Genomic DNA, 20535 nt, shown 5'->3' on the forward strand with positions numbered 1-20535 from the left:
ACCCCAGTCTTTTTTCTCTTTGCTTGTCATTTTGGAAGTTTCTATTGATATATCCTCAAATTCTGAGATTATTTCTTCAGCCTTGACAAATCTGCTCCTGACCCCATCAGAGGCATTTTTCATTTCTGTTACATTTTTTATCTCTACCATTTCTTTTTGGTTCTTTCTTAGAATTTCCATCTCTCTGCTTATTTTGCCCATCTTTATTTGCATGCTGTCTACTTTATCCACCAGCCCTTAGCATATTAATCATTGTTGTTTTAAATTTCTGGTCTGATAATTACAACTTCCTTGCCATAGCTGAGCTTCCTTTGTCTGTTCAAAATATACTTTTTCCTTTTTCATATGCCTTGCAACTTTTTTCTTAATAGCTGGGCATTATGTACTGGGTAAACGGAACTGCAGTAATGTAGTGGTAAGATGTATGGAAGAGGAGGGGAAGCTTTCTCTAGTCCTATAATTAGGCCTCAGTCTTAGTGAGCCTTATACCTCTGGGCTGTGAATTTCTCTTTTACCCCCTTAGGTAGGACAGGATGGCTAGAGTATGCTAGAGTTGGGTATTTCCCTTCCCCTATGTCAGTTAGGCTCTGAAAAAACTTCAGTAAGTTTAGGCTCTGTTAAATAGTTTCTTTTGAGGTTAGGCCATGTTAAGAAGAACAGAATACTCTGGTGTATTTTGACTTGTTTCTTTCCCCTCCCTTGGCTGGAAGTACAAGGGAATTTTTCTTATATATTCAATGTGAAAATCTGTTCTAGCTCTTGAATGTAAAACTCATAAAAGTGCGGGGACCCACTCTTAACTGAGCCCCACGGAGTTTTTAACTCTCAGACTTTTCTAAACTGAGCTTCCAGTAGTACATCAACAACAATTTAATTTTTTCTACCCTGGGACTGATTCCCATGGGGGTTTCTGCTCTAGGGTTTCTGCTCTAGTAAGTTGTGATTCTCTGTATTTGTTTGACAATCTCTCCAGTTTTGGAGGTAAGTTTGTCTTGTAATATTACTTCTATGATGGATATAATAAGAATTGTTGACTTTTAAAATTTGTTTATCTTTTTACTTGTTAGGATGGAGTGGTAACTTCCAAGATCCTTATATGTCAGATCAGAAATTGGTGTTCTTCTCAAAAATGTTAAAAAGTGGGTCTCTGCTGCTGTAGCTAGTGAAATATGAATTAGACATACATAAATAGGAAATTCATTAAAATACTCTTCTGAAGACACAGTGAAAACTGCTTTACTAAAACTTTACAGAAATCTTCCAATGCAGTGACATCCAACATATCTAGTTAATCATTCTATAAATTAATAGCTTAAAAAAAAAACCAGTAAATACTCAGATGTGATTATTTGGCATCCAAATACCAAATAACTATTTGATGAGTTGACTAGCAGACAAACTGATATTGCCTAGACTACAGTTGGCCTAGGCAAATTGGCTTTCAATGGATTGCCTTTCAGAAAATTAGCATAAAGACAAAAATCACACAATATTAGAGTAATAAGAAAAAACAAATTGTAGTATTAGTAAGTTAAAAAAACACATTTGAAAACAAGTGTAAAGCATTATTCCAATTTAAAAATATTGTTTCTGTTGAACACTTTCAGCAGTCATAAATTTAAATATGTGAAAGGAATAAATAAATGGGCAAGGCTCATTTGATATATAGCAATAGTCATTAAACTACTTATATTACCACTGACACACCACCTAATTATATTGCTTTATTATAGTTTATTTTTTGAAGTATCTCTTTGCATTCACACGTTTATATATACGTATATTCACTAGTATGTTTAACTTTATATAATCATACCAATGTTATCACATTAATTTTTGTATTGTTCTCTTATTATCAGTTTACCAGGAATCATTCCTTCTTTGTTTATTCTAGATTTATTTAATCATGTACAGAGATATATTCATGTACACATATATTCTTTGATATTAGCAAGAGCCCACAACTCTGCTTAGCATATACTAAAAACTCAAATATTTGCTGAAAGAATATCTATCTATCGATTGATCTATCATCTATTCATGGATTGATATTAGATTTAGATACAGGTCATATCACACATTTCTATATATTACTTTTTTGTTCAACAAACTGAAATCCTTTTAAGTTTGTAGATATGGCTTTGATAAATAAGCCTCCTTGTATGTAAGTCCTTGCATGCTGGCACCTATATTGCTGTGGGATGTTTACCAGGAGTGCAACTGCTTGGTTGAAGGACCTATATATTTAAAATTTCAGTAATGATAGATTGCCTTTCCAAAATACCAAAACACTTAATTTTGCTTACAAAGTAAAAAATTACCTCCTCCTCCTCATCTCTTTTACTCTCGATCCTCTTGAGCAATGAATGTTATAAAACTACATTTGAACACTCTGTGCATGCAGTATAAAACTTATTTTGAGGCTAAATTTATCCAACAGTGCAATTGTTTGCCTGCTTACAATCTAAGTTCTCCTTCAGATTCATAGACATTACTTATTCTTTCCTTTCCCCATAAAAGATGTACTATTTACTCATCATGGAAGACTTGGAATGTTTAGAAATCTAAAGTAGAAAGCAAAATTAGCCATCTTTTTGCAATACAGAGATAACTCTTCTCCTAAAAGCATTGTTTGCATTGTATGCATATGTGTACATATATATAAATTAATTTATTCATTCATCAAATATGTTTATGTGTATGAGTGTGCTAATTAATTCAGTCACTCACTGATTCAACAAAGATAACATGGTACTATATATAAAGAAAGCATGCTTTTAAAAAAATTTTATTTTTTTACTCTTCTATTTTAGAATTAAATTTACTGGGGTGACACTGGTTAATAAGATTATGTTTCAAGTGTGTAATATTATAATACATCATCTGTATATTGGATTATGTACTCATCACGTAAAGTTTAGTCTTCTTCTGTCACCATGTATTTAACCCCTTTACACTTTTCAGCATCCCCCGCTACCCTTCTTTTCTAGTAACCACCATACTCTTATCTCTGTCAATGAGTTTTTTTTCTTTGTTTTGTTCATTCATTTGTTGCTTTCTGTTTTATATCTCACATATGAGTGATATAATATGATTCTTGTCCTTTAATGTCTGACTTATTTCATTTCGTGTGATGCTCTCAAAATCCATCCATGTTGTAGATGGCAGGATTTCATCTTTTGTTATGGCAGAGTAGTACTCCATTGTATATACATACCACATCTTTATCCAATTATCCATCAAAGGACAGTTGGGTTGTTTCCTTGTCTTGGCTACCGTGAAGATAGGGGTACATATAGCTTTACAAATAAATGTTCTCAAATTTTTCAGACAGATACCCAGAAGAGGGACTGCTGGGCCACTTGGTAGCTCTATTCCTAATATTTTGAGGAACTTCCATACTGTTTTCCATAGTGCCTGTACCAGTTTACATTCCCACTAGCAATGTATGAGAGTTACTTTTACTCCACATCCTCTCCAGGACTTGTTATTTCTTGTCTTGTTTATAATAGCCGTTCTACCAGGTGTGAGATGTACCTTATTGTGGTTTTGATGTGCATTTCCCTTATAGGTAGGGAAGTTGAGTATTTTTTCATGTATCTGATGGCCAGTTTGTTTTTTTGTTGTTGAGTTGTATAAGCTCTTTATATATTTTGGATATTAGCCCCTTATTTTACATATTGTTTGCAAATATCTTCTGCCATTTGCCTTTTTGTTTTGTTTATGGTTTCTTTTGATGTGCAGATGTTTTTTAGTTTGATATATTCCCATTTATTTTTGCTTTTACCACCCTTGCCTTTAGGGTCAAATTCATGAAATCCTCTTTAAGACCTAGGTCCATAGGTTTAGTACCTATGTTATTTTTTATGCATTTAATTGCTTTAAGTCTTATATTTAGGTGTTTGATCCATTTTGAGTTAATATTGGTGTCTGGTGACAGATAGCAGTCTAATTTCATTCTTTTGTACATGGCTTTCCAGTTATCCCAGCACCATTTATTTAAGAGGCTTTCTTTTCTCCATTGTATGTTTTTGGCTCATTTATTGAAAATTGTCTGCCCATAAATATGTGGGTTTACTTCTGGGTTCTTAATTATGTTCCATTGGTCTGTGTGTCTATTTTTCTGCCCATACCATGCTGTTTTGATTTTTGTCACTTTGTAGTAATAATTGAAGTCAGGGAATAGGATAACTCCAGCCTTGTTCTTTTTTCTCAGGATTGCTTTGGTTCTTTGGTTTTTTTTTTTTTGGTGTGTGTGTGTGTGTGTGTGTGTGTGTGTGTGTGTGTGTGTGATTTCATACAAATCTGATGCTTTCTTGTTCTATTTCTCCCCAAAAGCAAAAGTCCCGGGCCCGATGGCTTCAGTAATGTATTCTACCAAACATTCAAAGGTGATTTAATAATTGTCCTTCTCAAATTCTTCCAAAAAATGGAAGAAGTGGCAATACTTCATAACTCATTTTATGAGGCCAACATTACCCTGATACCAAAACCTGGTAAAAGTAACACACAAAAAAAACTACAGACCAATGTGCTCCAATGAATACAGATGCAAAAATCCTAAACAAAATACTAGCAAATCTAGTACAACAATACATTAAAAATATTACACATCACGATCAAGTGGGGTTTATTCCAGAGGCACAAGGATAGTTCAGCATATATATATGCAAATTGATCAATGTGATAAACCACATAAATCAAGGATAAAAATCATATAATCCTATCAGTAGATGTAGAAAAATTATTTGACAATATACAACATTCATTTATGGTTAAAACCCTTAATAAAATGGATATAGAAGGAAAGTACCTCAATATAATAAAGGCCATATGTGATAAACCCTCAACTAATAACATACTTAATGGTGAAAAACTGAAAGCTTCTCCTCTGCAATCAGGAAAAAGAAAGGGATGCCCCTTCATACCACTGTTATTCAACATGGTATTGGAAGTCCTTGCCAGAGCAGTCAGGCAAGAGAAAGAAATGAAAGGCATTCGGACTAGGGATAAAGAAATCAAATTGTCACTTTTTGCAGATGACATGTTTCCTTATATAGAAAAACCTAAAGACTCCACAAAAAACTATTAGAAACAATAAAGAAATAAAGTAAAGTGGCAGGATACAAAATCAATATACAAAAATCCATTGTGTTCCTAGATACTAAAAATGAAATTTCAGAAAAAGAAAGAAAAATAAGCAACTCCTTTTGCAACTGCAAGAAACAGAATAAAATATCTAAGAATAGACTTAACAAAGGATGTGACGGACTTATACACTGAACAAATGCTACAAGACATTATGAAATGAAATGGAAGAAGACATACAGAAATGGAAAGATATTCCGTGTTCACGAAATAGAAGAATCAGCATAGTTAAAATGGCTATATTACCCAAAGCAATATACAGATTTAATGTAATCCCTATCAAAATCCCAATGACATTTTTAAAGAACTAGAACAAAAACATGCATTTCTCTTATGATTAGTGATGTTGAGCATTGGTTCATATCCTTATTGGCCATTTGTGAGTTATTTGTATAGAAATGTCTTATTCAAGTCCTTTTCCTATTTTTTGAACAGGGTATTTGATTTTGTTGTAGTTGAGTTGTAGTTCTTTGTATATACTAGATATTAACTCCTTATGAGATGTATGATTTACAAGTCTTTTCTCCTGTTTCGTAAGTTGGTCTTTCATGTGGTTGTGTTCTTTGATGTGCAAATGTTTTTAAGGTTGTTGTAGACCCCTTTGTCTGGTTTTACTTTTGTTGCTTGTGCTTTTAGTGTCATATTCAAGAAATTGAGAAGTCCAATCTCATGAAGGTTTCCCCCTATGTTTTCTTCTAGGCGTTTTATAGCCATAGGGCTTACATTTAGGTCTTTAATACATCCTGAGTTAATTTATGTATATGGTGTGCGATAAGGGAAACTTCTTATGCAGTGGATATTTAGTTTTTTCCAACAGCATTTGCTGAAGAGACTCTCCCTATTGAGTGGTCTTGGCACCCTTGTCAAAGATCATTAGGCCACATAAGTAATATATTACTAATAGCAATAACTGAGTACATAAATGGAGATAAAGGAACACTCTTCCTTATCGTGTAATCAATATAGAAGGACTACTTTAGTTAAATAATTATCAGCGGATGCTAAAACTGGTGGGTGAAAGTTTTATGAGGACCCAGGTACTTACATAATCTTACAAGTGTCTCCTCAGAAATTAGTTATTAATTAAAATGGAAGCATAGTACCTTACAGTGGAAAAATTTGAAAGGCAGCACCTTAAGCAAAGTGATCCAAAAGTAAGAGTACAATATTAGGACAAATTGACACCAAGTCTCCCGAGAAGGCTAACTAACATCACTTCTGTGAAATATTTCAGAGTAAAAGTATGCACCCTCCCGCCCACCCCCGCTACACACCCACACCCACCAGCATGAAGGTTGTATGACAGAATCTGGGACATTGGATACCGTGAACACAATACCTTTTTCCCTGTACATTTAAGCCATGAAATAGAGAAATTAGCTTCATGGCTTTAAATTGAGATCTTAGAAATTGAGAGATGTTTTATGTTATTTTGAGAGGTAGCGTAGCATAGTGGTCAAGGGCAGGGCTTCTGAAACCAGGTCTTTTGGGTTTCAATACTGGCTCTATCATTTACTAGCCATGTGGCTTTTGGCAAATTAAATATCTGTGCCTCAATTTTTTATCTGTAAAGTGGGAATGATAATAATAATTCTGACCTCACAGCAGTTATGAGGATTTAATGAGTAAATCTGTATAAAGTCCTCAGAGTAAAGACTCACACATAGTGGGCAACATAAAGGTGTTTGCCATATTATTATTTAATAATTAATATATTAATTACAGAAACCATCAGATAAACCATGTTATGCTGTATCTAAGTATCTGATGCCCTCTTATGATACAAAAAGCCTCTGTTTAAAAATCAAACAAACAAAGCAAACAAACAAAATAAAGCCTGATAGTGGTCAAGGCAGTGTTATGCTTATAAATGTTTAATAACCACCTGGAGGGAGAGTAAAGTCTTCATTTGTAAGTGCAAATACTGCATTACACGTGATGTCACTGAACTTGGAGATGGGAAATGTACACAAGCAGGTCTGGGGGCTGATACTAGCTGGCTCCAGCACACCGAAAGTATCTCATTTTCATTCGAATTTAAGTATGTGTTTTTGAAACTGCACACTAAATGTTTAGGTTAACATTTGAAGATGTTAAATTTTCTTGATGCGAACATTGTGAGCCTTAATTTATAGCTTTTTAAAAATTAATTTATTTTTAAATTTTTATTAAATGTATTGGGGTGGCATTGCTTAGTAAAATTATATAGGTTTCAAGTGTACAATTCTGCAATACGTCATCTATATATTGCATTGTGTTCATCACCTGAGTCAATTCTCCTTCCACCACTATATACTTGACCCCATTTACCCTCTTCTACCACCCCTCAAAAGCAACGAAATAAAAGCAGAAATAAATAAATGGACTATATCAAACTAAAAAGCTTCTGCACAGCAAATGAAACCAAGAACAAAGCAAAGAGGCAACCAACCGAGTAAGAGAAAATATTTGCAAACACTTCTGAGAAGGGGCTAATATCCAAAATATATAAAGAACTCATACACTTCAACAACAGAAAAAGAAACAGTCCAATTTAAAAATAGCCTGAACAGACCCTTTTTCCAAGAAGACATATAAAAGGCCAACAGATATATGAAAAAATGCTCAGCTTCACTGGCTATTGGGGAAGTGCAAATCAAAACTTCACAGGTTTTAAAAGCCGTGTGTGTGTTTGTGTGTGTGTGTGTACATTAGGGCAAGAAATAATTTTATTTATAGTCTTATCTTTCTAAATCAAAATTATACTAGATGAAAATACAAAAGTAAGCTTGATAATCCAACTAACAATTTTAATTTCAATGAGAAAATATTTCTAAATGATCATTTAAATTTTTAAAAAATGATCCTAGGTGTGCACTTCCCAGATGGAGTGCCATTGTTCTCAGGGCTTCAAACCTCCAGATTGTAAACTGCGTTCCAGAGATGCTTCTATGTTCCCTGAAACACCAGGCAAGTATCTGTCTCTTTACATAGCCAGTTAATAAAATTCTCAAGCAGTTTATCTTCACAGAAAAAAGATGTTAGATTTTTGCCACTTAGGAAGAAACCAGTATTTGTAATTAAAAAGTAAATAGCCTTCTCTTAAGAAATGGAAACCAAATATGCCTTCTTAATCTTGCTCTTTTTTCAAATTTTAACTCTCAAATATCGTGATTGAAGCTGAGGGTATGTTTTAAAATTTTTATTTATGGATGTCATTGACTTTCTCCTTTAAGACTACCTTTCAACATTTCCCCCCTTTATAATTGATCCTGTGATTTCAGCTCTAACAGATAGCATTTACTCTGTTCCTGGCACTATTACTATGTGTCTGTTACAGGAAAAAATAAAGGAAATCAAAGATAAGTTTTTACTCTGAAGGAGTTTATAGTTTAACTAAAAAAATCCATAAATTTCTGTCAAAGAGATCACAGAGGGATGCTAGCACAATGTTCTATTTGTTCACCATGACTTTAGTTTTTATTCATTCATTTAGTTAGCAAATATTTATTGAACTCCTAATATATGCTAGGTGCTGGTCATATGACCCGGGGATGTATAGTAAGCGAAACTAAGTCCCTCTCCTCATGGAGCTTAAAGAATGTTTAGGGCACCATACCTAGTGCTAACTAGTTGCAGAATTAGGGTTAGGAATCAAGTCTCCTAGTTTTCATGCCAATGCCATTTTAGTAGCATTGCAGTGGCGCCATATATAAAAACAGATCCTTAATGGCAAAATGTCAACAGTTTAATAAAGAAAAACAGTATATGTACAAATATAGTGAAATTCTTTGATAATGTACCTTGTAACAATGCATATTTATTGGATAACTTTGCAATTACACTATCCTACATTATATATCATTGAAATTATTGGGCCCCGCTTTCAAGGTTATAGTGAGATTTTGCTGTAGCTGCTATATAATGTAGAATATGTTGTAACTTGGTTTCTTTTCTTTTAGAATGAGAGGTAGTAGAGGTAGTCCAAACTATTGTGGCTCTATTATGTTACTTGAATAAGAACAAAAATTAAGAACATTGTAGTTTGCTACAACTTCAAAGTAAAAATAGATTAATTATTTTACTCTGATTGTTTAATGTTTTTATTTTTAGGTTTAATCATGGCAAAAGCTTTTTGGAAGGATGGAAAGAACCGGTGGATTCTAAGTTTCTACATTGCTTTACCTGTTCTCATCGTAGCAACCATAATAGCTATTTCATGGAATCTTTTGAAAAAATGGTTCATTGATAAAGAGGAATCCCTAAGTAGCGAGTAAATTGAATTTGTATTCTAAAGTTAAACTTTAGTACCATTTAAATTTAGTCATAGATAAGACATTATCATGAACGGCAATAATACATTTTACAGGGACTTTGAGTACTACATCAGTATCTCATTTAATTGTGTGTGATAATTTTGAATATTATTATATTTAGAAATACAAAAATTTGGGAGTGTGCTTTAAGTAACTTGGCCAAAGTCATTGCCTTGGTAAGTGAGAGAGGAAGAAATCAAATGCATCCACATCTTTTGCTTTCAAATACCCTAGTGGCTCTCAAACTGATCCATGTCACCCACAGAAGAAGTACTTATTAAAAATGCAGATTTCTGGGCCTTAACACACAGGAAATATTTCAATTTGCATTGCTGCTTCATGTAAGAAATAATTTTAAAAAGATTTTTTGGATAAAGTCTTCAGAAGGTGAATTTGTAATTTAGCCTGATATATATATATATATATATATATATATATATATATATATATATGTATATATATGTATGTATATATATGCATATATATATATTAATAATTCAAACACAAAGATAGAGAACAAGGTGACAAACACCTATTGACCCATCATTAGAAATAAACAAATGTTAATATAACCATTGCATCTATAGCTGCAGTCCCCTTCTAGTATTATCTTCCTCCCTGCAGAAAACAATCTCTACATTGAAAGTTGATGTATATTACATATTTTTACTACATATGGCTGTATCCATGTGACATATCTAAAATTATATATAATTCTGAATATTTATACATTTTTATAGATACATTTCCTCATCTAATTCTATTTTGTGTATGTGGTTTTCCTTTTTTCTTTTTCATGAGCAGTCTTCTTAGAGGTTTTTTTCTTTTTGATTAAAATTTATTGGGGTGACAATGGTTATAAAAACTACATAGGTTTCAAATGTACAATTCTATAATACCTCATCTATATATTGCATTATGTGTTCACCACCCAGAGTCAGTTCTCCTTTCATCACCATATATTTGATCCCTTTAACCTCTTCTAACGCCCCCCTCCCCCCTTCCCCTCTGGTAACGATTAAACTGTTGTCTGTCTAATGAGTTTTTGTTTATTTGTTTGTCTTGTTCCTTTGTTGCTTTCAGTTTTACATTCCCCATATCAGAGAAGTCATATGGTTCTCAGCTTTTTCTGTCTCACTTATTTCACTTGGCATAATAATCTGAAGATCCATCCATGTTGTTGCAAATGGCAGTATTTTATCTTTTCTTATGTCAGAGTAGCATTCCATTTTGTATATGTACCACATATTCTTTATCCATTCATCTATCAAAGGACACTTTGGTTGTTTCCATGTCTTGGCCACCATAAACAAAGCTGCAATGAACATCAGAGTACATATATCTTTATGGAAAAGTGTTTACCTATTTTATTAGTAAATTGAAAAATACAAGTTTTCATTTTGTTGAGATCTCTGTATTTTCTTTGTGTTTATTATCCTTAAGTTTTGCACTTTCCCTCTTTTCTACTCTATTTACCTTTGCTCTGTTTTAATTCTAGCTTTCTTCAATCTAATTCTTTGTTTACTAATGTTCAGTCTTATTTCCTAACATATGCTTTAAAAGCTAAAACTTTATCTTTTATATATCATTTTTATCTACACTCTTCAGTTTTTAAGATATAGTTGACATTCAGTTAAAAAAAATTACAAATTTCCATTATGATTTGTTGGTTAAATCATAACTAAATCGTGTTCTTTAGTTTCCAGTTATATGATTTACTTTTCTTGTTGTAAAAATCATTTTCCAATTTTATTACTTATTGTGAGAAACTTGTCTCTTTTATTTAGACTTTTAAATGTTGAAACCAGAAAGAAAGTAAATTTTCTTAAAAATGTGTGGTTGATATATAGGCTTCAATTATTGTGGCATGGTATGTTTGTTTCTTTGTTTTTAGAATAACCTTTTCAGTTGTGTTGTTTCAAATCATCTTTATACTTACTGGGTTTTTTTCCCCATCTGCTTGATAATGTATTTTCTGTGAGAAGGAAACTGAAATTTTCCAATATGTCATAGCTTTCCTTCTGCCTTATATATTCTCAGACAGTGACTGAATGCATAATGTTCAGTTTAATTATATTTTCTTTGGTGTATGTTTTTTTAGTCATTAATAATTGTATCTTAAATTCTACTCTGTTTTATATTGCTATTTGAAACTTAGATTTTATATTGCTATTTGAAACTTGCTATTTGAAACTTAGATTTACCTAGTACATCATTTTTCATCCCTTATTCTTAACCTTTGTTTTTAGTTGGTGTCTTATAAATAATCTTTATATGGAATGCAATAGAGGAGTTTGTTATGCTTCATTTATGGTAGTGTATATTTAAGCTGAAATCTATCTTATTTTTTTCGTATTTACCATTTTCTTTTCTACTTTTTTTCCTTTTCCTATAATCCATTTGTTTGACTGTATTTTTCGTTCTTTCTACTATTTTGTACAATTACATGTTTTTTGTTTTCATGATTTTCTTTAAATTTTAGTATTCATGGTTAATGTTATATAATGTCTAAATTTAACATTATATGTAGTCTTCTTCCTAATAGCATAAGCCTCTCAGCCCTTTAAACTAACCTCTTTTCTTCAGTCTGTTTCTCATCTGGCTTTTCAGTTTCCCCCAAATAAGTTAGGGTTATTTTGTAATTATCATTATTATATTTAGTTAATACTTACTAGAATTTCTTATCACATATATTTTTTAATTAACTTTATTGGAGTGACATTGGTTAGTAAAATTACATAGGTTTCCAAGTGTACAATTCTATAATATATCATCTGTATATCACATTGTGTGTTCACTACCCAGAGTCAGTTCTCCTTCCATCACCATATATTTGATCCTCTTTTCCCTCTTCTACCACGACCCTTCCCCCTTACTCTTTGGTAACCACCAAACTGTTTTCTGTGTCTATGAATTTTTGTTTGTCTGTTTGTCCTATTCATTTATTGCTTTCAGTTTTATATCTCCCAGCATCTTAGCTTACAGTTTTTTTCTTTTAAATTTTTGTTTTGAAATTATTCAAGATTTTATTTCTTTTTATATATTTATTTTTGAAGATTTACTTCAAGTTTGAATCTTCTAGAACCCTTGTAAGTCCCACTTTAATTTTTGGAGTTGATTTGTTACATGTAGTTTAATTTTGGGGAAATGTCTTAATATCATGTTAAATAAACTTGCTAGTAAGTCAGGTCATACATAGCACAAGCTGATGCAGTCAACATGATTTCATTGCAAAGTCTATTATAGTCGGCAACTTTTTGCTTTGCTAAATACAACTATTCGATGAACACAATTATACATAAATTTTTAGAATGGCATCTAATTTGTAAAAATCAATGTAAAAGTTTTGGTAAAACTTTTTCATGCCAGATGCTATTTACAATGATGAACATGCCAATAAAACATTTGTTCATTAAAAAAAAGAAATGTAAAAAGTTGCAAAAACTAGCACAGAAATCCTTTCTACCCTTCGCTTAGGTTTTCCCAATGATAACATCTTATGTTAATATAATGCATATTTACAGTCAGGCAATTGGTATTGATATAGTATTAGTAAACTACAGACCTTAGTCATATTCACCAGTGTTTACATGTACTCCATTTTTGAGGATGTGTGTGTGTATTGTATTACAAATTTTTTTTCTGTTTTTTAATTTTTCAATTACAGTTGACATACAGTATTATTTTATATTAGTTTCAGGTGTACAGCATAGTGGTTAGACATTTATACAATTTATATTTATACAATTTATAAAGTGATCCCCCTGGTAAATCTAGTACCCACCTGGCACCATACATAGTGATTTACTATATTATTGACTGTATTCCCTATGCTGTTCCTTACATCCCCATGACTATTTTGTAACTACTAATTTGTACCTCTTAATCCCTTCCTTCCCCTTTCACCCATCCCCGAACTCCCATCTGGCAACCAGCAAAAAGTTCTTTGTTTTATTTGTTTATTTTATGTTTTAGATTCCACATATAAGTGAAATCATATGGTATTTGTCTTTTTGTGTGTGACTTATTTCACTCAGCATAATACCATTCAAGTCTATTGATTTTATTGCAGATAGCAAGATTGCATTCTTTTTTATGCCTGAGAAACATTGCATTGCATATATGTACCACCTCTTTATTCATTCATCCATTTGGGGACACCCAGGCTGTGTCCACATCTTGGCCATTATAAACAATACTGCAATGAACATATGGATGCGCTGGTCTCCTCAAAGTAGTGTTTTGGGTTTCTTCAGATAAAACACAGAGGAAGGATTACTGGGTCCCTCTTTGTCTCCTGTTATAGCCTTTGTTTTAAAGACTGTTTTGTCTGGTATAAGTACTGCTACCCCAGCTTTCTTTTGTCGTTTCCTTTTTCATGAAATATCTTTTTCCATCTCTTTACTTTCAGTCAGTGTGTGTCTTTATTGCTAAAAAAAACAACAACAACCAAACCATCATCTGAGCCTTCAGCAAGTCATGATTTGTTTCTGGTGGAGGGTTGAGGTGGCTGTGGCAACTTCTGAAAATAAAACAACACTGAAGTTTGTGCATCGATTGACTCTTCTTTTCACCAATGATTTCTCTGTGGCATGCGATGCTGTTTGATAGCATTTTACCCACAGTAAAACTTCTTTCAAAACTGGAGTCAGTTCTTTCAAAACCTACTTCTGCTTTATCATATAAATTTACATATGTAATATTCTAAATCTCTTGTCATTTCAACAATCTTCACATCTTCACCAGGAGTAAATTCCATCTCAAGAAAACACTTCCTTTGTTCATCCATAAGAAGCAACTCCTTATCTGTTAAAGTTTTATTTTGAGATTGTAGCAATTCAGTCACATCTTCAGGCTCCAGTTCTAATTCTAATTCTCTTGCTATTTCCACCACATCTGCAGTTACTTCCTCCACTGATGTCTTGAATCCCTCAAAGTCATTCATGAGTATTAGAGTCAATTTCTTCCAAACTACTGTGAATGTTGATATTTGACCTCTTCCCATGACTCACGAATGTTCTTAATGACATTTAGAATGGTGAATCCTTTCCAAAAGGCATTCAATTTACTTTGTCCAGATCTGTTAGAGGAATGACTATCTGTGGCAACTATAGCCTTATGAAATGTATTTCTTAAATAATAAGACTTGAATGTTGAAATTAGTCCTTGATCCACGGGCTGCAGAATTGATGTTGTGTTAGCAGCCATAAAAACAAAATTAATCTTGTACACATCTCCATCAGCACTCTTCTATAACCAGGTGCATTGTCAATGAGCAGTAATATTTTGAAAGGAATCCTTTTTTTCTGAGCAGTAAGTCTCAATATTGGGCTTAAAATATTAATTAAACCATGTTATAAAGAGATGTGCTGTCATCCACACTTTGTTGTTACATTTATACAGCATAAGCAGAGTATATTTAGCATAATTAGTAAAGGCCCTAGGTTTTTCACAAGGGTAAATGAGCATTGGCTTCAACTTAAAGTCACCAGCTGTATTACCCCCTAACAAGAGAGTCAGCCTGTTTTTTTTTTTTTTTAAATTAGTTTCAGGTGTACAGAACAATGTAATAGTTAGACATTTATCATTTATACCCCTCACAAAGTGATAACTCCCCTCCCCCAATCTACTACCACTCTGACATCACATACAGCTGTTACATTTCCACTGTCTCTATTCCTAATGCTGTACTCCGCTTCTTGTGACTATATATATGTGTGTGTGTGTATATTTATATATACATACATATATATATATATATATATATATATATATATATATATATATATACATATACATATATATATGTATATATAAAATTACAGTTGACATTCATTATTATTCCGCTTCAGCTTCAGGTGTACAGTGCAGTGATCAGGCATCTACACCATTCCTAAAGTGGTCTCCCTAATAAGACAAGTGTCCATCGGATACCCTACAAAATCTTTACACATAATTGAGTATATTCCCCAAACTGACTTTCGTATCCCCGTGGCAATCTTGTGGTTACTGACTGTGCTTTCTAATCCCCGCGACTTCTCCCTCATCCCCACCCCCGTTCATCTAGCAACCCTCAGTTTTTCCTCTGTATCGCTGAGACTGTTTCTGATTAGTTCGTTCATTTATTCTTTTCTTTAGATTCCACATATAAGGGACATCATATGGTATTTGTCTTTCTCTGACTTATTTCACTTAACATAATGTTCTCTAGGTCTATCCATATTGTTGCAAATGGTAAGATTTCATTCTTCTTTATGGCTGCGTAATACTCCATTGTATAAATGTACCACAGTTTCTTAATCCAGTTGTCTACTGATGGGCATTTCGGTTGTTTCCATGTCTTGGCTATTGTGTATAGTGCTGCAATAAACAGAGGGTTGCATAAATTTTTTCGAATTAGAGTTTTGGATTTCTCAGGATAGATACCTTGGAGTGGAATTGCTGGATCATAAGGTAGGTCCATTATCAGTTTTCTGAGATACATCCATATTGATTTCCATAGTGGCTACACCACTTTGCAATCCCACCAGCAGTGCACAAGGGTTCCCCTTTCTCCACATCCTCGCCAGCACTTGTTGTTTATTGATTTATTGATGATAGCCATTTGGACTGGGGTGAGGTGGTATCTCATTGTGGTTTTTATTTGCATTTCTCTAATGATTAGTGAGCTTGAGCATTTTTTCATATGTCTGTTTGCCATCTGTATGTCCTTTTTAGAAAAATGTCTTCATGTCCTCTGTCCATTTTTAATTGGGTTGTTTGTTTTTTTGGAGTTGAGTTTTTTATAAATTTTGGGTATTAACTCCTTATTGAATATATTATTGACAAATATCTTCTCCCATTCAACAGGATCCCTTTTTGTTTTATTGATGATTTCCTTTGCTGTGAAAAAACTTTTCAGTTTGATGTAATGCCATATGTTTATTTTTTCTCTTACTTACCTTGCCCAAGGGGATATATCAGTAAAAATATTACTCCAAGTAATGTCTGTAAACTTTCTTCTTATATTTTCTTCTAGGAATTTTATGGTTTCAGATCTTACATTTAAGTCTTTATTCCATTTTGAATTTATTCTTGTATATGGTGTAAGGAGGTGGTTCAGCTTCATTTTTTTGCATTTTCTTTTTGTGTCTGTCCAGGTTTCCCGGCACCATTTATTGAATAGACTGTTTTTACCCCACCATAAATTCTTGCTTCGATTGTCGTAGATTAAATGACCATATAGGAATGGATTTACTTCTGGGCTCTCTATTCTGTTCCACTGATCTATGTGTCTGTTCTTATGCCATACCATGCTGTTTTGATTACTGTAACCTTGTAGTATAATTTGATGTCAGGTATCATTACACCTCCCACTTTGTTCTTATTTCTCAAGATTGCCGAGGCTATCCGGGGTATTTCATGGTTCCATATAAATTTTAGGATTATATGTTCTATTTCTGTGAAAAACGTCCTGGTAGTTTGATAGGAATTGTGTTGAATATGTATATTGCCTTAGACAGTATGGACATTTTAACTATATTAATTCTTCCTGTACATGAACATGGTATGTGTTTCCATCTATTTGTATCTTCTTTAATTTCTCTCTTCAGTGTCTTATTATTTTCTGAGTACAGATCTTTTACTTCTTTGGTTAAATTTATTCCCAGGTATTTTATAGTCTTTGAAGCAAAACAACATTCCCTCTTAGGACTGCTTTTGCTGCATCCTATAGATTTTGAGTCATTGTGTTTTCATTTTCATTTTTCTCGAGATGTATTTTGATTTCTTCCTTGATCTCATGGTTGACCCATTCATTATTTAGTAACATGTTATTCAGCCTCCATGTATTTGTGTGTCTTCCAGTTTTTTTCTGTAGTTGACTTCTAATTTCATAGCACTGTGGTCAGAGAAGACAATTAGTATGATTTCAGTTTTCTTAAATTTATCGAGACTTGTTTTGTGGCCTAACCTGTGGTCTGTCTTGGAAAATGTTCCATGTGTACTTGAGAAGAACGTGCATTCTGCAGCTTTGGGGTGAAATGTCTGAAAATACCAATTAAATTCAACTGGTCCAATGTGTCATTTAAGGCTGTTGTTTCCATATTGATTTTCTGTCTGGAAGACCTGTCCCTGGTTGTCAGAGGTGGTTGAAGTCCCCTACTATGATAGTGTTACTGTTGATCTCTGTCTTTATGTCAGTCAATATCTGTTTTATATATTTAGGTGCTCCTATATTGGGTGCATAGATGTTTACTAGGGTAGGTCCTTTCGTTGGATCGATCCCTTTATTATTATGTAGTGCCCATCTTTGTCTTTTAATATATTCTTTATTTTAAAGTCTGTTTTGTCAGATATAAGTGTTGCAACTCCAGCCTTTTTCTCATTTCCATTTGCATGAAATATCTTACTCCAACCCTTCACTTTCAGCTTGTATGTGTCTTTTGATCTGAGGTGAGTCTCTTGTATACAGCATATACAGCATATGGTCTTGTTTTCTTATCCACTCAGCCACCCTATGTCTTTTGATTGGAGCATTTAATCCATTTACATTTAAAGTGATTATTGATAGGTACATAGTTATTGCCATTTTGTTATTTGTAGTTAGATTGCTTTCGTCTTTCTTCTGCTTACAGAAGACCTTTTAATATTTCCTGCAATGCTGGCTTGGTGGTAATGAATTCCTTTAGCTTATTCTTTGCTGGGAAGCTCTTTATCTCTCCTTCAATTTTAAATGATAGCCTTGCTGGATAAAGCAATCTAGGTTGTAGGCCTTTGTTTTTCATCACTTTGAATACCTCCTGCCACTACCTTCTGGCCTTCATTGTTTCTGTAGAAAAGTCATTTGATGGTCTTATGGGAGTTCCCTTGTATGTAACCCTCTGTCTTTCTCTTGCTGCTTTTAGGATTCTCTCTTTGTCTTTAACCTTTGCCATTTTAACTAGAATGTGTCTTGATGTGGACCTGTTTGGGTTCATCTTGGTCGGAACTCTCTGCACTGCCTGGGCTTGTACTTCGGTTTCCTTCACCAGGTTAGGGAAGTTTTCAGTCATTATGATTTCAAATATGTTCTCAATCCTTCGCTCCCTCTCTTTACCTTCTGGTATTACTATGATGCGCATGTTGTGGCGCTTGATGTTATCCCAGAGGTCTTTTAAACCATTTTCATTGTTTTTTTTTTTTTTACCTTTTGTTGTTTCGCTTGGGTGATCTCTCCTAACTTGCCTTCTGAGTTGCTGATTCGATCCTCTACCTCATTTAACCTGCTGGTAATTCCTTCAAGTGTGTTCTTTATTTCAGTTATGGTATTCTTTAGTTTTAAGTGGTTATTCATTATGATTACTCTATCCTTTGTGTCATCACTAAGCTCCTTAAACATTCTTATCATCAGTGTTCTGAACTCTGTCTCTTATAGGTTGGTTACCTCTCTTTCATTTGGGTCCAATTCTTGAGGTTTCGTTTTTTTTTTTTTTTTTTATTTGGGACATGTTTCTTTGTTTCCCCATTCTGGTGAGAGTCAGCCTGTTTTCTGAAGCCTTGAAACCAGGCATTGATTTCTCTCTCTAACTCTTAAAGTCCTAGATGGCATCTTCTTCCAATATAAGGCTCTTTCATCTAAATTTCTATGGTGATGGAAGGAGAACTGACTGGGTGGTGAACACACAATGTGATATATAGATGCTGCATTATAGAAATGTACATTTGAAACCTATATAATTTTATTAATCATTGTCACCCCAATACATTTAATGAAATAAATAAAGAGTATATATTGTTTAGTGTAGCCACTTTCATTAATTATTTTTGCTAAATCTAGATAACTTGCTGCAGCTTCTATGTTAGCACTTGCTGCTCCACCTTGCACTTTTATGTAATGGAGGCTGCTTCATTTTAACCTTAAACCTCATGAACCAACACAGCTAGCTTCAAACTTTTCTTCTGTAGCTTCTTTGCCCCATCTCAGCCTTCATAGAATTGAGAGGTAGGGCCTTGCTCTGGATTAGGCTTTGGCTTAAGGGAATGTTGTGGCTGGTTTGATCTTCTATCCAGACCACTCAAACTTTTTTCGTATCAGCAGTAAGGCTATTGTGCTTTTTTATTATTCATGTGTTCATTGGAGTAGCACTTTTAATTTCCTTCAAGAACTTTTCCTTTGCATTCACAACTTGACTAACTATTTGGCACAAGAGGCCTAGGTTTTCACCTGTTCACATGCCTTCCTTATTAAATTAATCATTTCTAGCTTTTCATATAAAGTGAGAAATGTGAAACACTTCCTTTCGCTTGCATACTTAGAGGCCATTGTAGGGTTATTAATTGGCCTAGTTTCAATATTGTTGTGTCAGGGAATAGGGAGACCCAAGGAGAGGGAGAGAAGGGAATGGCTGGTCAGTGGAGCAATCAGAACACACACAACATTAAGTTCACCGTCTTTTATGGGCAGGTTCATGGTTCCCAAAACAATTACAATAGTAACATCAAAGATCACTGATCACAGATCACTATAACAAATATAATAATGAGAAAGTTTAAAATATTGTGATGTGACACAGAGACACAAAATGAGCAAATGCTGTTGGAAAAATGATGCTGATAACCTTGCTTGATGCAGGGTTGCCACAAACCTTCAGTATATATATGTATATGTATATGTATATGTATATGTATATGTATATGTATATGTATATGTATATGTATATGTATATATGTATATATATGTACACATATATATACATATATACATATATACATACACATATGTGTATATATGTATATATATACGTATATATGTATATATATAAAATCTGTGAAGTACAATAAACTGAGGTATGCCTGTATGATGCCTAGAAGTGACCCAACTTGGATTATAGTTCTATGCCTTACATATGATGTTGCATTCAACAACGTACTACATATATGAGGGTGGTCTCAGAAGATTATAATGGAGCTAAATTTCCTATAAGAAATGAAAGGGTATATGGTCCAAGAGGAAATATTTTTTTCCTCTGGTGGGAGCAAAATCTGTGGGGCTTTCCAGTAGATTCCCTCTCATTCACATCACCTCAGTTTTGAGTGCACAAATTACCTCATAATCAGTCAGCCACTAACCTGT

At 33.4% G+C, this 20535-nt stretch overlaps 1 protein-coding gene across 1 annotated transcript in view; it reads left to right on the plus strand.

Moving 5' to 3' along the window:
- The window catches only part of LOC109439478 (disintegrin and metalloproteinase domain-containing protein 32-like), a 121038-nt gene extending 111634 nt beyond the window's left edge, over positions 1–9404 (plus strand). The window contains exons 18-19 of the mRNA XM_074331501.2: positions 7998–8097; positions 9241–9404. Coding sequence (XP_074187602.2) covers positions 7998–8097; positions 9241–9404 — 264 coding nt within the window. The remainder of the gene's footprint in view (positions 1–7997; positions 8098–9240) is intronic.
- Positions 9405–20535: the final 11131 nt, after the last annotated feature.

Source organism: Rhinolophus sinicus, chromosome 16, assembly GCF_057876585.1.
Source record: "Rhinolophus sinicus isolate RSI-liver-muscle chromosome 16, RSI-T2T, whole genome shotgun sequence".
NCBI lineage: Eukaryota > Metazoa > Chordata > Mammalia > Chiroptera > Rhinolophidae > Rhinolophus > Rhinolophus sinicus.